The sequence below is a fragment of the Pelodiscus sinensis genome, chromosome 19, assembly GCF_049634645.1.
Source record: "Pelodiscus sinensis isolate JC-2024 chromosome 19, ASM4963464v1, whole genome shotgun sequence".
Taxonomy (NCBI): Eukaryota; Metazoa; Chordata; order Testudines; family Trionychidae; genus Pelodiscus; species Pelodiscus sinensis.
The window spans coordinates 215,527-234,304 of record NC_134729.1 but is presented as its reverse complement, the minus strand read 5'-3'; the positions used below and the strand labels follow the sequence as shown (position 1 = coordinate 234,304).

General features: G+C 63.4%; 1 protein-coding gene across 3 annotated transcripts in view; it reads left to right on the top strand.

Annotated features, from left to right (window-relative positions):
- SP7 (Sp7 transcription factor) overlaps positions 1-7,447 on the top strand; it is a 37,250-nt gene extending 29,803 nt beyond the window's left edge. For all 3 annotated transcript variants that reach the window (XM_075901607.1, XM_075901608.1, XM_075901609.1), the window contains exon 2: positions 5,239-7,447. In XM_075901607.1, coding sequence (XP_075757722.1) covers positions 5,239-6,516 — 1,278 coding nt within the window. In that variant the 3' untranslated portion in view covers positions 6,517-7,447. The remainder of the gene's footprint in view (positions 1-5,238) is intronic.
- Positions 7,448-18,778: the final 11,331 nt, after the last annotated feature.

Genomic DNA, 18,778 nt, shown 5'->3' with positions numbered 1-18,778 from the left:
GACACCGACGTGCCCCCGGTCAGCCTGCCTAGCGGGGCTGCGTGTGTTGCGGAGCGAGAGAAGTGGAGATTCCCCGCACGTTCCCTCTGTAGCTCAGCAGGGTGGCAGCGGCTCAGGAGCGGGGGAACACGGCTGCCACCGCGCCGACTCCAAGGCAGCAGGAGGAGAGCCGACCGGGCCCCCGGCGTTCACTTGTCCCCCACACGTGTGGTCGGGTCCTACCCAGGTCTGGTTTCAAGGCTCTGCTCAAGAGGGTCAGGACCAGGCTCTGGCCCAGACGGTGTGTAACTTTGGGCAAGTCGCTCAGACTTTCTGGCCCCGATCCGCTAAGGTATTTTGACACTTAACGCCCTCGATGGGAGTGTGCCTCAGTTTCCCACCTGTACAGTGGGGAGAAAAATCCCCCCTATGACTGAGCTCAAGGTCCCGTTGTGCTAGGTGTTGGCGGTGCCTTGGTCTCTAGGTGCTACCCAAGTGTGACGGGGCGTCTGCACCACACTGGCCCTTTAAGGGTTCAAGCCCAGCCTGGGGAGAGGGCTGAGCCCACAGCTGAGGCAAACAGCCAGTTAGGGGCCAGCTGGGGCTTATAACCAGGGGCCCTGGAGGGAGGAGAACCCAGATACATGCTGGTTCTAGGGGCAGGAGTAGGCGGGATCTGGCTGCCAGGGATGCTGGGGGCTTCCTGAGGCAGAGCAGGGCTGGGGGGCCCTGGCCCGGCCCCACTCCCAGGCTGAAGCAAGGCCCCAGGGCACTGGGGCTGCAGGGGAACAGCCCAGCTAGGAAAAGGCAGCAGGTCCCTTGCCAATGCCGAGTGGGCGCATCAGCTGCAGTTTGCCCCGGGGCTAGGCGATGACTGGCCGTGGGGCCTGGGGGGTCTCTGGAAGGGGAGGGGCAGGGGCACTGACCTCAGACAGTCTGAGGAGGGGAGCGCACCGTGGCCAGGAAGGGACACGGAGCTGAACCCGCGCCAGAGGCCGGGACACCGATCAGCAGGAGTCACTCTGAGGCATGAGTGCTGAGTTCCCCAAGTGATCAGCAGGGGGCACTGCTGGGGGGGGGGGGGGGGCGAGTGCCTGCCCTGTGACACCAGGGGACAGGCCCGGATTTCATGCACAACGTGGCTTTATGACACGCGCGGCAAGGCCGGGTCCTGCAGCAACGTGTCCCGTAGATCCACCAGGAGCAGCCAGATGCTTTCAGAGCAAAGGGGTGTAAGCGGGATGCTCTAATGTAAAGGCTCGGGGGGGGTCTCCTCTGTGCCAGGCTGCAGCAACGCTGTGAGCCAAACGGCTGAAGTGAGCCGGCGCCGCCTGCCACGAGGTTTAATGGGTTTCTCTTTAGGTTTTGTTAGTGACAAAAAAGGTCGAAATTAGGGCAGGTCAAAAACGTCCCGTTGGAACTGGTTTAAGATGGAAAATTGGGGGGTTGCTTAAACTTGTTTCATGACAAGTGTCGGCTTTCTGCAGAGATGCTCATTGAAGGGGGAAAAACCAGCCCGCCCCCAAACGGATATTTGGAAGTGATGTACTGGTGCCTTATGGGAGTTGTAGTTCGGGTTCCTCATACTGGCCAGCCTCCTAAGGGCCAGTCTCCCCAGCCAGCCCACAATGCACTGCAGCAGCTCAGCAAGAGGGTGAGCATGGTGTATCGTGGGACATGCAGTCCAGCCAGGGAGCCCAGCCCACAGGGCGGAAGGCATCAAAACTACAACTCCCAGGTGCCACCACAGCAATAGTTCTGAACGGGAATTTCGGAGCTTGGGGTGAACATTTTTGGGATTTTCCACGACCCCGTCCACGTTTCCAGCCAGCTCTTCTAGAAACATCCAGGGGCAGGGCGTAGAAACCAAATCGCACCTGCGCTCCAGAACAGCCCAGTCGTACCCGCACCTGGCAGCGAACCCTTCCCAGACCACGAGGGCTGTCAGCCAGGCATTGGGTGTGACGCGGGAGAGGTGCTTTCCCTCGCATTCGCCGTAGCGGTGGGATTCACCTCTGGCCGCGCCGCCGTGAGTGGCGGTTTGCGAAATCTCTGCAGCAGCAATGCAAGGCTTCTTGAATTTCAAGTCTTTTCACATTTCGTTCCGGACTCCAGCACAGGGACCATTTCCATGGCAAATTGAGCTCAGGTGCATTGCTTTTTCCAGTAAAAACCACCCCACCATCTACTGGCCCAGAGTCAACGGCGATGCAAAATACGTCGCTAGCTGCAACCATTTGCTCTTTGCTCTCTCACGAGCGCTGTACAAACCCAACCTCCTGCCCCTTCTGAGCCAGATGTCACAGGAGGCATCCGAGAGCAAGCTGGGCTTGGCCGTCAAGACGGATTCTGCCGAGACTCCTCAATGTTTCAATCTTCAGGCATGGGCATAATCCCATTGTCGGCTTAAAACTGAGCCCTGGCCATGGTCCGAGTGCAGCGCGCTGTGTCGGTCTGTGGGGTGCGCTAGCGTTCTGGCCAGATGCCGACTTGGGGTCAGATCCTTGGGTCAGTATTAATAATACTCCTATTTAACGTGCGTTGCAGAGCGGCATGCCAGTGTCCTCGCTCAATCCCCCCTGCAGGTTCACATGGACACGGTATTTTTCACTTCCTGCCTGCCCCCAAATCATCGCGGATGTTTCTGCACACAAGTAAACCGCTGCCACGTCCCTTCCCAGAGGTGGCTGCATTTCGATGGGGGGTAGAGTCAGCCAGGGGTGTTCAGGGTAGTTAGGCAGCAGCGAAGTGACGTGATCTGGAACCTTTTGCCACCCGGCAGCCACGAGACAGGTTTGGGGGACTCCTCTGCTCCCGTTTGAGCCCCAAAGATCTCAGCCTCTTGGGTGCAGACTGAGGGCTGAGCTCCATGGGAAATCTCCAGATCAGCGTCTCTTAGGAGCCCTGGAGTCTCTGCCCCCATCCGGGGGCTCCATGAGAACAAGAGACAAACAGGTGGGAGCCCTCCACCTGCACGCCAGGTTCGCCCCCATCTCTCACATCTGTCCTGCAGAGAGCTGCCCCCAGGCCTAGACATTGTTTCAGGCTCTCGCCAGACTCAGGCAGACGCCACTTGTCAATGCTCCTTCCATGTGTTTCCATTCGTGTGCGGAATACATTTTGTTCTGTGCACCAAGGCACGTGCACATATGCACCACCAGTAGAAACTCCCACTGCGGGGCTGTAGGTGCTCTGCTAATCAGCTGGGTGACATTTGAATGTGTCCTAAGCAGCCGCACAAGCGCCCAGCTGGTCGCGGAGTCAGTCAGTTACACAGGCTAGCTGTGCCGATGCGGCGTTCACACGGAGACGTGCTCTTATCGTTTTTTGGAGTTTCTGGAGAAGAGGGAGGCAATTTGAGATCGCGACGTGTGTGCTGTATTGCCAGCTACCCCCAGCCAGCCCTGCCCTCATCACGCGTCTGCTTCACCAGAGCCGATTGGGAACGGTTTTTTCATTCGAAAATGCTGATTTGTCAAACCAAACTTATTCTTGGAAAACGATCAGTTGTGGCAAATCTTCTGAACCGGGGGCGGGGGGAGTAAACAATAGAAGCGTTGACATTTTTTAACTGAAAAGTTTTGCTTTTCAGTTCAAAACAATTTTTCATTTCAAAATTTCGGTGCGTGTAGACGTTGAAAAAAAGCCATCAGCCCGCAGCCTTCCCAAAATGCACTGTTTCAGTTGGCCCAATTGGAAGGGTTTTTTTCAGATTCTGGGTTTTCCAAACATTTTGAGAGTTCAACTTTTCACCTCGATTTGGACCTGGGTCCGTGGCTGGAAATCTCAGCCACTCTGGTGAGATGGGGGAACCTGCCTGGCTCTGGTTCTCAGCCCCTCCGCTCTGTTAGCGCCTGCCCCACATTCTCCTGGGGCTGTTGGGGTGAGAACATTTTGCTCTGCAGCCCCTCCTGCGCGGAGCCTTCTCCTTGTGCCTGTTGGCCTCACAGACTCTCCTTTGCGTCTGCCTCCGTTGGGTTGTGTGTTGGTCACACACACGTTGTGCTCCATGCAGGGATGACAGGGTGAAACTCCCTGGTCTGCAACCTGCCGGAGCTTAGGAGAGAATAGATGATCCAATGGTGCATGTTGGCTTTGAAATGTACGACTCCGAGAGCCCCACTCTCCATTTCCTACCGTTGGGATTTTCAAAGGCGGGGAGAGGGGGGGGAGATGTAGCTGCAGCAGCACCAGGCCCAAGCAGCCAACAACCGAGTCAGGCTCTAGAAAACGAGGAGAGTAGATTAACGATGGGGAGCTTCTAAAAGAATCGATAGAGCAAATCATGGGATCTTCTTCTTGGCCGCCTGGGTTTTCAGCCTCCAGATCAGACTCTGTTCCCAGGTGGCAGCTTTTCATAATGAAATCGAAGATTGGTCCGTAATCGCATTCAGCCGGGAGCTGGGGCTTTAGGGTCACAGCTTATGATGTGTGGTAAACTGGGGAAAGTCAGCAACACCGTAACTGCCCTGATCTCAGTGACAGTCGCTCAGTTCATTGAAACCCCCTCCCGCCGCCGGGCGCACTGATGCCTTCTGGGAGGTTACTCCGCCGGGGGTCCCCGTCCTGAGGAGGGCGAACGGGCGCGTCAGACACCCAAATTACAACTCTCACGAGGCGCCGCTGTGCGGGGGCCAGTTACTACGAAACAAGGAAGCTGGTTGGGAATTTTCCATTGAAAAGTGTCTTTGACGGAAAAAGTCGTTTCTGCAAAATGGGAATTTTGGGTGGGAAAATGTTGATTTTAAGCCTTTTTAAAAAACAAATCTGCTGGAAAAATCAAGAGATAATGTTGAGTGGGGGTCAGCCTGCCTAAGCCACTGTGGCGCTAAGTGCCTCATGCCCTTGTTTTCCTCCTCGGGCAAGGCGTGTGGGGGGGACTACATCTCCCATAATGCATCACACTCTTTCCGCCGGCTGGTATTGGTGCATCATGGGAATCCCATGACCTTCAAGCATCATGGGAGATGTAGTATCTCTGGGGAGCGCAGTCCAAAGTACAACTCCCACGCGGCACCACAGTGGGTCAGGTGGACGCAGTCCTGGGGGCTGTGGGGTGACTCTCCATTGTGCTCAGGGGTGTATCAGGCTGTCCTGGCGCTGCCCCACGTCCTGCCCCTGCCCCTGCCCCTGCCCTGGGACAGCCCTGAGTCAGCCTGGCCCGCTGCAAACCCGGCTGCTGAAGGCCTCGCTCAGCCCCCGCCGGCGCGCGCCCAGTCTCCCTTTGCTGACGCTTTGCCCTCCTGTCTCCCTCCCCAGGACGAAGCTCGCTATGGCTCCAGCCCCCTGGCTATGCTGACGGCCGCCTGCAATAAGTTCGGCGGCTCCAGTCCGATCCGGGATTCGGCCACGCCGGGGAGAGCGGGGAACCCGCCGGGGAAGAAGCTCTACCAGCTGGGAGCCGAGCAGCCCAGCCCCAAGCTCCGCAGCGCCGAGGCCATGGGAGATTCCTACACGGCTGCCTTCCCCAGCGGGAACGGGCTGATGTCCCCCTCGGCCAGCCCGCAAGCCTCCACCACCTACGGCAACGACTACAGCCCCTTCTCCCACCCCTTCCCCGCCTCCTCCGGCTCCCAGGACCCCACGGCCCTCCTGGGGGCCAAGGGCCACCCCTCGTCCGAGTGCCTGCCCAGCGTCTACACCTCCCTGGACATGGCGCACCCGTACGGCTCCTGGTACAAGGCCGGCATCCACCCGGGGATTTCCAGCAGCTCCAGCAACGCCACGGCCTCCTGGTGGGACGTGCACCCCAACGCCAACTGGCTGAGCGCCCAGCCCCAGTCGGACGGGCTGCAGGGCTCCCTGCAGCCCGTGCCGGCCCAGACCTCCCTCAGCCCCCCGCTGCCCAGCTACGGCTCCGACTTCACCACGCTGAACCCCGCCCCCTACCCGGCCGTGGGCATCTCCTCCTCCTCCCACCTGCTGCCAGCCGGCCAGCACATGCTGCCCCAGGAGATGTACAAGCCCAAGCCTGTGGCCAACAACTCCCTGATGGAGGGCGGGCTGGGACTGAAGGCCCCGCGGGGCGGCAGCTTCGGCGGCGCCGCCGGGCGCTCGACCTGCGACTGCCCCAACTGCCAGGAGCTGGAGCGGCTCGGGGCGGCGGCCGCCAGCCTGCGCAAGAAGCCCATCCACAGCTGCCACATCCCGGGCTGCGGGAAGGTCTACGGCAAGGCCTCGCACCTCAAGGCCCACCTGCGCTGGCACACGGGCGAGCGGCCCTTCGTCTGCAACTGGCTCTTCTGCGGCAAGCGCTTCACCCGCTCGGACGAGCTGGAGCGCCACGTCCGCACCCACACCCGCGAGAAGAAATTCACCTGCCTGCTGTGCAGCAAGCGCTTCACCCGCAGCGACCACCTCAGCAAGCACCAGAAGACCCACAGCGAGCTGGGGGCGGCCAAGCCCGCCGAGGGCGAGGCCGAGCGGGAGGAGGCGGCCGCCGGCGCCGGCTCCCCGGGCGCTGCCCTGCAGGAAGGGCTGGCCGCCGCCGACAGGGACCCCACCAGCCCCGAGCAAGGCAGCCTGCTGGAGATCTAAGCCAGGGACGGGGCGTCTCCTCCGGCCTCCGCCGCCACCAGCCGGCTCCCCGTGCTTCCCCCGCCGCCGCGGGGACGGCCCGCCCGCGGGAAGCCCGGACGCCAAGCAGGCTCTGACCCGGGCTGGGGTCTCTGCCTTCCCTGCGCCGCTCGCGCTGCCGGGCCGGGGCCCCTCCCGAGGAGCCGCTCTGCCCCCTGGGGCGCTCCGGGGGGCTTGGTCCTGGGCGCTGAGAACCGGACCCTGCCACGTCAAGGGGCTGCACGGGAGTTTGGGGCGCGGCGGGCGCCTGGACGGACGGGGGCCCTGGACCTCAGCACCCGCCAGGATCGGTGCCGCAGGACCTTTGCCCTCCGGTCCGCAGAGGGTGCAGATCGTCCGGCTCTTCCTCTGGCCCCAGGCGCCGCCGGGAGCTCCCCTCCCCCATATTTAATCTAGAAATGCAAGAATTATATTTATGTCTTAAGTTATGATGGTGAGTGAAGGGAACGGGGGGGGGGGCTTCCAGGGGCCCCTGGGGTTTACAACAGCCGAGGGGTCGTCTGTTACCGAGGGCGCCTGTTTCTCGGTGGTCTCTGTCCAGGGGGCAGCTTTGGTAAAGTTAACCTGCATGTAGCCTTGGGCTCTTTTTGGCTTTTGCTTCTTTATGGTGGAGGAAAGAAACCAACAACCCTGAACGTTTGCCCGCCTCCCTCTTCAAAACCTTCTTTTAAAAAAAAAACTTCTCTAGTTATTTTACCTTAGAAATATCAGGAATTTTAAAAAGAGCTCAGGGACAGATTTCCAATTCTTCAGCATCCAGAATCCAGTCCAGACTGACGGAAGAACTCACCCCCTGCATAAGTCCGTGCTCGATCTCCCGACGGCCTCCGCTCCCGGCCTGCCCCCCGGATTTAGGTGCCTAAATAAAAGTTGAGCTTTTTTGTACATTTCAGCCATAACGTCTGATCTCCTGTGATTTGTCCTGAGTCGGAATCACTCGAAAGGGTCGTTTGTTAACAACGGGTTCTTTTCTCCGCAATGTTCGCTGGGCATCAGAATGAACCGGACTAAGGAAGCCGGAGTGTGAACAGCCTCGTTAAATAATCCCTGTTTGCCCCGAGCCAGTTGCCCTAAAGGAAGGGCATCTGTGTGCTGCTGGAAGGCTGCATCCTTTGAAGGGGTTCTCTGAGCGGGGCAGCTCTGGCAAAGCCTGGGGGACTCTCCCCAGGGATGAGGTTTGGGTCAGTGTGGGTGTTAGCTGGGGGGCAGTGCAAGTGCCCGTCTGTCACCCTGTCCCCCAAGGAACCGTGGGATGAGCCAGTGGGAGCCAGGTGACGGGGTCGGAGGCATGAAAACGATGTGGCCCCCCCGACACCTCCCGCACTCTCTAACCTGTGCACACTGGCAGGTGGACACGTGTGCAAAGGGGGGGTCTCATGCACACACAGACCCAGGTGTGCGCGCACACACGTGCACACTCGTACCCACACGACCGCCCGACTGCGGCCAGCCCCACGGCGTTAACTGCCTGGCTTGTGGACACAGGCTGGACCGAGCCCCGAGGAACGGGACCCAAGAGCCCTCGCTGGGGCAAACTCAACCTGGTGTCACAGCGCCCCCTGCTGGGAGAGGCTGGGTTGAGTAACCAGGATCCCCCTCCCCCCCAAGCCAGGGCTCCTGCCCTGCCCCCCACAGCGCCCCCTGCTGGGAGAGGCTAGGTTGAGTAGCCAGGAACCCCCTCCCCCCCAAGCCAGGGCTCCTGCCCTGCCCCCCACAGCGCCCCCTGCTGGGAGAGGCTGGGGCTGCTGCAAATCCACAGCTCAAACTGCTTTGGCGAGCGATGAAACTGGTGTCTATGGACGTGTTTCCCGCGGTTGCACGGCCCCTGGCAGGAGTGACCTGGGCAGCGGAGCCCTACCCTGGCCCACCCCCTGCCTCTCCCACCCTACACCCCCTCTCCCCTCCCCCCGGCTCTAGGGCGACAGAAAGCAGCAGGAGACAGACGGGGGGGGGGGGGGGGTTTCTTCCAGCAGTGACAGCGCAGTCCCTGCCCAGGCCCTGCCTGCCCTAGACTTGGGGGGCTGGTGGCCTCCGCTCCCCAGACGCTCCTCCATCATGCTCTGGGCACTGCAGGGCCTGGGGCCAGGAGCCGCTCCCGTGGGGAAGGAAGGCCCCAAGGGGGAATTCAGGGGGGCAATGACCCCCCCCCAGGAAAGCCTCCCACCAAGTTAGTCTCCCCAGCCCAGGGCACGCGAAGGGCCTGGCTGGACCACACACGTCAGGCACACGGGAGCAGCACAGCTGGCAGGCACATCTGCTCTCTCTCTGGCCTGCACAGACACACGTGCCTGGCGCAGCCTCGCAGCCCAGTCTGTGTGCTGCCCCCCCCACCGTATGCAGCCCTCCCCATCTTCCGCCCCCTTCGCTGGGGCTCACTTTCCAGGCGCTGCACTTTGTAGGAGGGGACCCAAGAGGTCGTCGTGTCCCGTCCCCTGCCCACGTGGCAGGACCCAGCACCGTCCTGACCAGCCCTGGCAGGGTCTGTCCAACCCGCTCCACAACCCCTGGGCGATTTATCCACCCGCACAGGCAGGAAGATTTTCCTAATGTCCGACCTCAACCTCCCTGGCTGCAGTTTCAGCCCCTTGCTGCTTGTCCTGCCCTCAGAGGCCGAGGGGAACAATTTTTCTCCCTCCTCCTTGTAACGCCCGTTTAGATATTTGAAAGCTGCCGTCATGTCCCCTCTCAGTCTTCTCCTTTCCAAACCCAACCAGCCCGATTCTTTCAGTCTCCCTCGCGGCTCCTGTTCTCTCGACCTTTCAGCATTCTCGTTGCTCGTCTCTGGACCCTCCCCGATTTCTCCGCGTCTTTCCTGAAATGCGGCGCCCAGACCTGGACACAAGACTCCCGCTGAGGCCTGTGGTGCGCAGAGCAGAGCGGGAGAACAGCTCCTCGTGTCCTGCTCCCAACGCTCCTGTTCATGCCGCCCGGAATCGTGTTTGCTTTTTGGGCAACAGCGTCACACTGGTGACATGTTCAGCTTGTGCTCCACTCTGACCCCTCGTCTCTTCCTGCAGGACTCCGTCCTAGCCAGTCGCTTCCCCTTCTGTGTGGGGCACGGATTGTTCCTCCCTCCATGGGGCACTTTGCACTTCTCCTTCATTTGTCACCAGGATCTTCTGGTGAGCGGTGACTGGTAAACGCTGGCCCGTGGCTGGCAGGGGGCCATGGGTAAGATGACCCCCCCATTCCAGGCCCCCCCCCGGAAGCAGGCTGGCTGGTGCCGGGGGGGCCAGGCTGGATTGTTCAGAAGCGGGGGAGTTGGCCCCAGCAGGGAGACGCAAAGGGGCCCTGCTGCGTCAGTCGTGCGAGGACTGCGTGTCCATCTGTGTGCCGGTCTTGCGGCGACTCGTGTCACCCAAACAGCTGCACTGCCTAGTGCCCTGGCCCAGCCACGTCGTCTGTGCAGGGCGCTGCCCCGCGCCATTTGAGATCAGGGCCCCAGTGTGCCCAGCACGTCCCAGTCCCAGAGAGCTCACAGGCTGGGGAGGGGAAACTGAGGCACGGAGAGGGGAAGTCACACAGCAGGGCCAAGACTGAGGCTGCCCCGTTCCATGCTCCGCTCCTGGCCCCCATCTGCTCGGCCATGGCTGCCTCCCCTCCACCCCCTCGCCTTCCCAAGCACTTTCCAGGCAGAGGGAGGGGCACGCCCGGTAAAGAGCCCCCAGCTGGATCACACATGGGGGAGGGGCTGCTGTCACTCCCTCCCCAGCACAGCTCTGGGGGCGCAAGGAGCTCCCAGGATCGGGGCGGCTGTCAGAGGGCTAATAGGGCCAATAATAACCCTGCCCTGCTTGCCCCTAGCTCGGAGCAGGCACGGGGGCAATTACCCCCAATCCTGTGGCCCCCCCTCCCCTAACACCTCCCCCCAGCAGCCCGCAGGCCTCCCCTCTGGGATGCACCCCAGGCCCTGCAGGCAGAACGGGCCCTGGCCGGGTTCTCCAGGGTTTCCCCGCCCCCGCCCATAGCAGGGGCAACGGCCTGGCTTTGGGGGTGCCAGCGGCTGCCCAGCCCCTCCCAGCCCCTCGGGCTCCCGCCAGGCCTTTCATCTCTGGGCGGCTGTTTGGGGCTTTTGGGGTTTGCTGAAGATAAAATCGGCGCCCGCTGCCAGGACAAACAGGGGAGGGGCCGAGCCGCAGCCCGGACACGTGCAAACGGTTCCCGCGCCCACGGGGGGGAGGGGTCCCCGCTATCTGCCTCCCAGGAGACGCACTGGGAGGGGACAGCAAACTGCTGGAGCTGGTGTGAATTAGAGACGGGGAGGAGATGGAGAATGGGGGCGGGGTTTGCACGTGCGAGCTTCCCCACAGCAGTGCCCGGGAACGGCCACTCCACACGGTTCCTGGACCAAGAGCTTCTCCCAGCTGGGTCCTTGGCCGGTGCTGCGAGCTTCCCTACGGCAGTGCCTGATGCTGAACCCCCTCCCCCCCGCCCCGCATGGGAATCTGGCTGGGTGGAGGCTGGCTGTCCAGCCTCCTTGGCTGGGGCTTGAGGCAGTGTGATCTAATGGCTAGCGCGGGGGAGTCAGGAGACCTAGGTTCTCTGCCGCTGGCCTGAGTGACCTCGAGCAAGTCGTGGCCAGCCTCCGTGCCTCAGTTTCCCCCCCTCCCCCGTCTAGGGAACTCTGTGCCTGGTTGGTCCCTCTACGTGCTCCAGCATCCCGAGGGCGGCCTTGTCCTCCCTGCAAAGGGGCTGCATGTGGTCGCTCTGCTCTTGCTGGGCGCCCACCCTTGGGGGGCTCCTCGCGGGAGCTATTGGCCCACGCAGGAGTGGGGCTCCATCTCCGGTACAGGGCAGAGCCACCCCCATGGCAGAGGGCTGCTGGCCCGTCAGGCCCCTGGCCCAAGCCCTCCCCCTGCAAGGCGTGGACTGAGGCCAAAGGAACCTGGGAGCGGGCTCACGGCTGGAGCCACTTTGTGGCATTGGCCCCCCTGCCGAGGGCCGTGAGGGGGGGAAGGGGCCCCTGCTGAGGGCCGTGAGGGGGAGGACGGGGCCCGTGCCGAGGGCCGTGAGGGGGAGGACGGGGCCCGTGCCGAGGGCCGTGAGGGGGAGGACGGGGCCCGTGCCGAGGGCCGTGAGGGGGAGGAAGGGGCCCGTGCCGAGGGCCGTGAGGGGGAGGAAGGGGCCCCTGCCGAGGGCCGTGAGGGGGAGGAAGGGGCCCGTGCCGAGAGCCGTGAGGGGGAGGAAGGGGCCCGTGCCGAGGGCCGTGAGGGGGAGGAAGGGGCCCGTGCCGAGGGCCGTGAGGGGGGGGAAGGGGGCCCGTGCCGAGGGCTGTGAGGGGGAGGAAGGGGCCCGTGCCGAGGGCCGTGAGGAGGGGGAAGGGGCCCGTGCCGAGGGCTGTGAGGGGGAGGAAGGGGCCTGTGCCGAGGGCCGTGAGGGGGGGGAAGGGCCCCGTGCCGAGGGCCGAGAGGGGGAGGACGGGGCCCGTGCCGAGGGCCGTGAGGGGGAGGAAGGGGCCCGTGCCGAGGGCCGTGAGGGGGAGGAAGGGGCCTGTGCCGAGGGCCATGAGGGGGAGGGCCACCCGTGCCGAGGGCCGTGAGGGGGAGGACGGGGCCCTGCCGAGGGCCGTGAGGGGGAGGAAGGGGCCCGGGCCGAGGGCCGTGAGGGGGAGGAAGGGGCCCGTGCCGAGGGCCGTGAGGGGGGGGAAGGGGCCCGTGCCGAGGGCCGTGGGGGGGGGAAGGGGCCCGTGCCGAGGGCCATGAGGGGGAGGAACGGGCCCGTGCTGAGGGCCATGAGGGGGAGGAAGGGGCCCGTGCCGAGGGCCATGAGGGGGAGGAAGGGGCCCGTGCTGAGGGCCGTGAGGGGGGGAAGGGGCCCGTGCCGAGGGCCGTGAGGGGGGGGAAGGGCCCCGTGCCGAGGGCCGTGAGGGGGAGGAAGGGGCCCGTGCCGAGGGCCGTGAGGGGGGGGAAGGGCCCCGTGCCGAGGGCCGAGAGGGGGAGGAAGGGGCCCGTGCCGAGGGCCATGAGGGGGAGGACGGGGCCCGTGCCGAGGGCCATGAGGGGGAGGACGGGGCCCGTGCCGAGGGCTGTGAGGGGGAGGAAGGGGCCCGTGCTGAGGGCCATGAGGGGGAGGAAGGGGCCCGTGCTGAGGGCCATGAGGGGGAGGAAGGGGCCCGTGCCGAGGGCCGTGAGGGGGGGGAAGGGGCCCGTGCCGAGGGCCATGAGGGGGAGGAAGGGGCCCGTGCCGAGGGCCGTGAGGGGGAGGAAGGGGCCCGTGCCGAGGGCCGTGAGGGGGGGAAGGGGCCCGTGCTGAGGGCCGTGAGGGGGGGGAAGGGCCCCGTGCCGAGGGCCGAGAGGGGGGGGAAGGGCCCCGTGCCGAGGGCCGTGAGGGGGGGGAAGGGGCCCGTGCCGAGGGCCATGAGGGGAAGGACGGGGTCCGTGCCGAGGGCTGTGAGGGGGAGGAAGGGGCCCGTGCCGAGGGCCATGAGGGGGAGGAAGGGGCCCGTGCCGAGGGCCGTGAGGGGGAGGAAGGGGCCCGTGCCGAGGGCCGTGAGGGGGGGGAAGGGGCCCGTGCTGAGGGCCATGAGGGGGAGGAAGGGGCCTGTGCCGAGGGCCGTGAGGGGGGGGAAGGGCCCCGTGCTGAGGGCCGAGAGGGGGGGGAAGGGCCCCGTGCCGAGGGCCGTGAGGGGGAGGAAGGGGCCTGTGCCGAGGGCCATGAGGGGGAGGAAGGGGCCCGTGCCGAGGGCCGTGAGGGGGGGGGAAGGGGCCCGTGCCGAGGGCCGTGAGGGGGGGGAAGGGTCCCGTGCCGAGGGCCGTGAGGGGGGGGGAAGGGGCCCGTGCCGAGGGCCATGAGGGGGAGGACGGGGCCCGTGCCGAGGGCCGTGAGGGGGGGGAAGGGGCCCCTGCCGAGGGCCGTGAGGGGGAGGGCCACCCGTGCCGAGGGCTTTCAGGGAGGTCGCGCCCGCCATCGTCTTCGCTGCCTTTCATGGCCCTGACGCGAAACCACAGGCAGCCGCCGGGCGGTGGTGAGGCGGGAGGGGCGGGGAAGGGCCCTGTGATGTGGGTTCTCCCCTGTGGCCAAGGCGGCTTGCTGCTCCCGTTGGTGTGTGCACGGGGCAGGCTGGGTGGCTGGAATTCCTCTGCTCTCAATGGGGGCTGTGTCTGGGGGGCATGTTCCCTCCCCCCCGGGCTGTTTGCAGTGGCCACGGCGGGTGCTCCCAGTACCGGCCCTGCCAGGGCTGCTCTGTGCCCGCCCTGCTTGGCAGAGGGGCGAGCCATGAGCGTGGGTACCTCTGGGAGCGGGGACGGGGGCAGCCCCGGGGGCAGCAGATGCCCGGGACCCGTCAGCCGGTCTAGCAGGACGTGCCCGGGGTAGGAGTGGACTCGCGCCCGGCCGGGCCACCGGGCAAGGGCACCGCGGGAGACGGACCCGGAGCCTGATGCTGTGACGAGGCGAGAGCTGAGATGTCGCGAGTTGGGCAGTGACAAGCCACAGGGCAGCCCATGGCTAACTTGCAGCACTCGGCTGCTGCTCCAGCTTCACAGCAGGGCCAGATCTCTGAGCCTGCTGCTTCCAAAGCTAGAGCCCCTTCCTTCCTAAGCTGGGGGAGAATCTTCATCCAGCTGTTGGCAGTATAGGGGCTGTGACACACTGATAAACTGGGTTTGTTCCATCCAGTAGAGGACGCTGGCGTGCACAGGCGGTGGATAGCTGGTGCAGGGAACGTACAGTGTAGGGGGCTCGCCCCACCTAGTGCCTGGCATTAGGGGCCGCATGGGGCATGACAAAAGCACCCCGGTGTTCCCACCCCTTCACTCCGGCAGGGCAGAATCCGGCCCTCGCAGTCCAGCTCACATCCCCCTGCTCTGCGGCCAGACCCAGAGCTGCAAAGGGGCCGGGGGACAGGGCCTTAACCCCACACTCCTGGGGGCAGGGGGCCTCTCTGCGGCAGTCCCAGCAGGGGACACCCTGGCCACATGCCGGGAGCAGCACGAGGAGCGAGGGGTTCCCTGGAGACCCCCGACAAGCCCCACAGGAAAGGGGGAGGAGCCCCGAGGGCCCCTGAGCCTGGAACCAAGGCGGCATCGGCCTGGCACCGGGGGAAGGGCGGGCCCCGAGTGCTGCCCCCAAGGCATGCGGTGAGGACCAGGCCCCGCTGCGCCGCGTCCGCACCGAGCAGGACACTGCGTGGCCATGGGGCTCCTCCTGGGACCCCGGGGCCAGGGAGGGCGCGGCCCAGGCACCACCCGCTGGCAGCACCGGGGCATGTCCCGCATGAACGTGGCTCCGGCTAACCCAGGACAGGCAGGTCTCACGCCAGGCGGGAAGGGAGGCTTCTGGGAATGCGGCACGGCCTGGTGACGATGGCTTGAGTGTCACAAGCGTGTGGCCATTCATGGCATCAGAGCGGCCGTCCGGCCCAGGGTCCTGTCTGCCCACTGTGGCCAATGCCAGGTGCCCCAGAGGGAGGGATCAGAACGGGAAATCCTCATGCGATCCCCCCTCCCCGTCATCTATTTCCAGACACACAGAGGTAGGGACACCATTCCTTCCCAGCCTGGCTAATCGCCATCGATGGACCTACCCTCCGTGAATCTAGCTAGCTCTTTTCTGAACCCTGTTAAAGTCCTGGCCTTCACCACATCCTCTGGCAAGGAGTTCCACAGGTTGACTGTGCGCAGAGTGAAGAAAAACTTCCTTGTGTTTGTTTTAAACCTGCTTCCTAATTCTTTTCATTTGGTGACCCCAAATTGAGTAAATAACTTTTCCTTATTCACTTTCTCCACACCAGTCCTCGAGCCTATCCCCCCTCAGTCTCCTCCTTTCTAAGCTGGAAAGTCCCCGTCTTTAATCTCTCTTCATATGGGACCCCTTCCAGACTCCTCAGCATTTTTGTTGCCCTTTTCTGAACCTCAGTCCAAGCCTGCCCTCTAGTGATTGGCGTGGGTGGCTGCATGGGGAACGGAAAGTGGAGAGTACAGGGCAAGACTGGACCCATCCTGCTCCGTCAATCTCCCCTAGTGCTTCTAGCACTTACACAGAGCCCATCACCCTGGTATCTGGGCGCCTCGCAATTTGGAATGTAGTTGTCCTCGCAACAGCGTAGTTACCTTCATTGGGGAACTGAGGCACAAAGAAACCAAGGCCTGGATCCTCTAGGGTACGTGGGCTCCTAACGTCTGTCGGAATCAACGGGTCTTTGATTCCAATGGAAATCTAACCTGCAGAGCTGCCCCGCCCCCAGAATGGGGAGCAGCAGGGATGCGAATCCTGTTCTGCTCGTCCTAGGCTGCTGCCCTGCCCACTGGTCAATGAGGATGATAATCCCGGGTCGATCCCAGGTCAGATCATATCCTGCTTCCCAAACCTTCCCCTGCAGCTAGATTCCAAGTCCACCTGGCGGCGGGTGGGAAATCCTTCTCTTCCAGCCTGAACTGGGGTGGACACAGCAGCTGTAGACTTATCTCAGAAGCATCCACATCTCCGTGGCGGCAAACCAGCCCTGCGTATTGTTTGCAGGTTGTGTGGTGGTCGGGGGACAGGCTCCATCGCTATTATAGCAGAGCTGACAGTTAACACCCAGGGTTCAGGGTTCCTAACACATTTCCATGCAGAGCCCCTGTTTTAGGGCATAACTCTGCCAACCGTAAACCATTTGGGCCGAGAGCAACCAGGGGATCGCGCTCAGCCTCAGGCTGAAGTGTTTGTTTCTGGGAGATTTTCTGCAAAAAAAGTCTCATCCGAGAATGAGGCTAAGGAAAGTAACTGGCGGTTTTGTTAAACAATTCTTTCCTACTGTGTCGTCGAAGAGCAGGCGCACCTCCGTGGTTTGCAGCGGCTGCTGAAATGTGGGAGCCCTGGAGCCAGAGAAGTGCCCTTTGTTAGGCCTGGAAAAATACTGCTAGATTTGGCCCAGTTAGGCTCCCTGGAAATCACCATTGGCCCATTCTCCGCACAGTTTGCTCATAACTCTGTGAACATCCCCCTTTGCGCTGTCTCCCTGTCTCTGAGCAGGGGTACCTCCCCCGTGACCTAGGGGGGTGGCCGGGCAGTTCTAGGCTCAGCCTTTTCCACTTGCGGATGCTGCCAATTTCCCCCGGAGCCCGAGGGTGGGGGCCCAGCGAGCCAGTTACCAGATGCTCCTCGCCTCGAGAGATGCTTTTAGTTTCTTTTTGGATCCAGAGACTGTCTCTTTGAATGAATTTCTCTCTGGGGCGGGTCTGATCCCCCCGCTGGGGCTACCAGAGCCAATGCCGTCATGTCACATGCTGGGGATGGGCCCTGGCCAATGGAAAGACTCCGGCTGACTTCGCAGGCTCCAAGGGACACACTGAAGAGATTCCACTCCGGTGCCAGAAGCCCCAGGGAACCTCCCATTCTGAGGGCTCTGTTGGGGAGCGCAGACCTTTACCGCCCCTAAGGCTGGCTTGCGGACCCCCGGGAAGCGTTGCCTGCTTCCCTTCCCCATCAGAGCCCCGAGCAGGGTCTGTCCGCAGGGCCGAGCCAGGCCTGTGGCGGTTCTGATGTCTTCCAGCAAGAGGCGCCGTCCAAATCGCCGGCTCCTATCAAACCCTCCGCACTGCGTAATGGATCAGGAATGCTGGCCCCCTCCCGCAGCCCCCTCCACCACAGCGTTTATTTAATATCCTGAAAAAATTAACATAACTTCTGTGGCCGCTAACCCGCCCCCCCAAGATAAATATAATAAAAATGAACTGAAAATGGAAGGAAAGGAAATAGAACCCCACGGAGGGGCTGGGAGTCTTCCAAACCGGAGAGGTTGAGATTCAGGAGGGAATCTGAGCGAAGGAGACACGGAGACGGACACACATGCCCAGAATGACACACACACACAGACAGGCGGCGGAAGGGACTCACAGAAAGACAGACCGCGGGACGCACACTCACACAGGGTGCCAGCAGGGTACAGATGCGCCAGTGGGGGAGGCATGTGGGGCTGCTGAGGATTTGATGGGTGTGTGTGTGGGGGGGGGGGTCAACACCCTTTTGTCCAGCTGCCTGCAAGCTCCCCCATTGTTCCCTGTGCCCCCTTGCCTGTGCAGCCGGCTGCTCCCACACACTCCCACACCTCCTTATTCCGCTGACCAAGAGAGACCCCTCCCCACATGCAGATCCCTTGGCTTGCTAGCATGCAAAGAGCCTGGTCACGGGGGTGGTGCGTTCCAAAGCAAGAGCGTCCTTTCCCCGGGCAGGTCAGCCAGGACGTGCACAGCGAAGGTGACATGCCCGCCCCGCACAGCCTTAACTCTTCCCCCAGAGCCTTAACTCTGCCCCCACAGCCTTAACTCTGCCCCGCACAGCCTTAACTCTGCCCCCACAGCCTTAACTCTGCCCCGCACAGCCTTAACGCTGCCCCCAGAGCCTTAACTCTGCCCCCACAGCCTTAATTCTGCCCCGCACAGCCTTAACTCTGCCCCGCACAGCCTTAACTCTGCCCCCACAGCCTTAACTCTGCCCCGCACAGCCTTAACGCTGCCCCCAGAGCCTTAATTCTGCCCCGCACAGCCTTAACTCTGCCCCCACAGCCTTAACTCTGCCCCCACAGCCTTAACTCTGCCCCGCACAGCCTTAACGCTGCCCCCAGAGCCTTAACTCTGCCCCCACAGCCTTAATTCTGCCCCGCACAGCCTTAACTCTGCCCCCAGAGCCTTAACTCTGCCCCCACAGCCTTAACTCTGCCCCCACAGCCTTAACTCTGCTCTGCACAGCCTTAACTCTGCCCCCACAGCCTTAATTCTGCCCCGCACAGCCTTAACTCTGCCCCCACAGCCTTAACTCTGCTCTGCACAGCCTTAACTCTGCCCCCACAGCCTTAACTCTGCCCCCCTCTCAGTGGCCCTGTAGCAGCCTGCGCTTAAGGGGACCTGTTATTTCCCCTGTGCCCACCCTCCTGCGGCCCCGGGGACTCGCCGCCCAGGGAGCGTGCCGGGGTCCTGGACCTGATGGCGGCGGGGCGGGGGCTCGGCTCTCGGCGCCGGTCTCTGTGCCCCTCGCGGGGGGCTCTCTCGCCACCCCCAGGCCCAAGGGGGGCGGGAAGGGGGGGCGAGGTCCCGGGCGCGGGGGGGACAGCAGGAGAGCTGGGGGGATTCGGGGACCCGCCTCAGAGCCCCACAGCTGCCAGCTCCGCCTGGCCCCCATGAGGCCGTTTTGGGGGCGGGGGGAGGGGGCGAGAGGCGGGGGGGGCCGCGGAGCTGGCGAGGGCCGCGCGGGGGGGGGGCGGGGGCGCCGCGGGAGGTCGGGCCGAAATGCGGTCGCGGCCCCT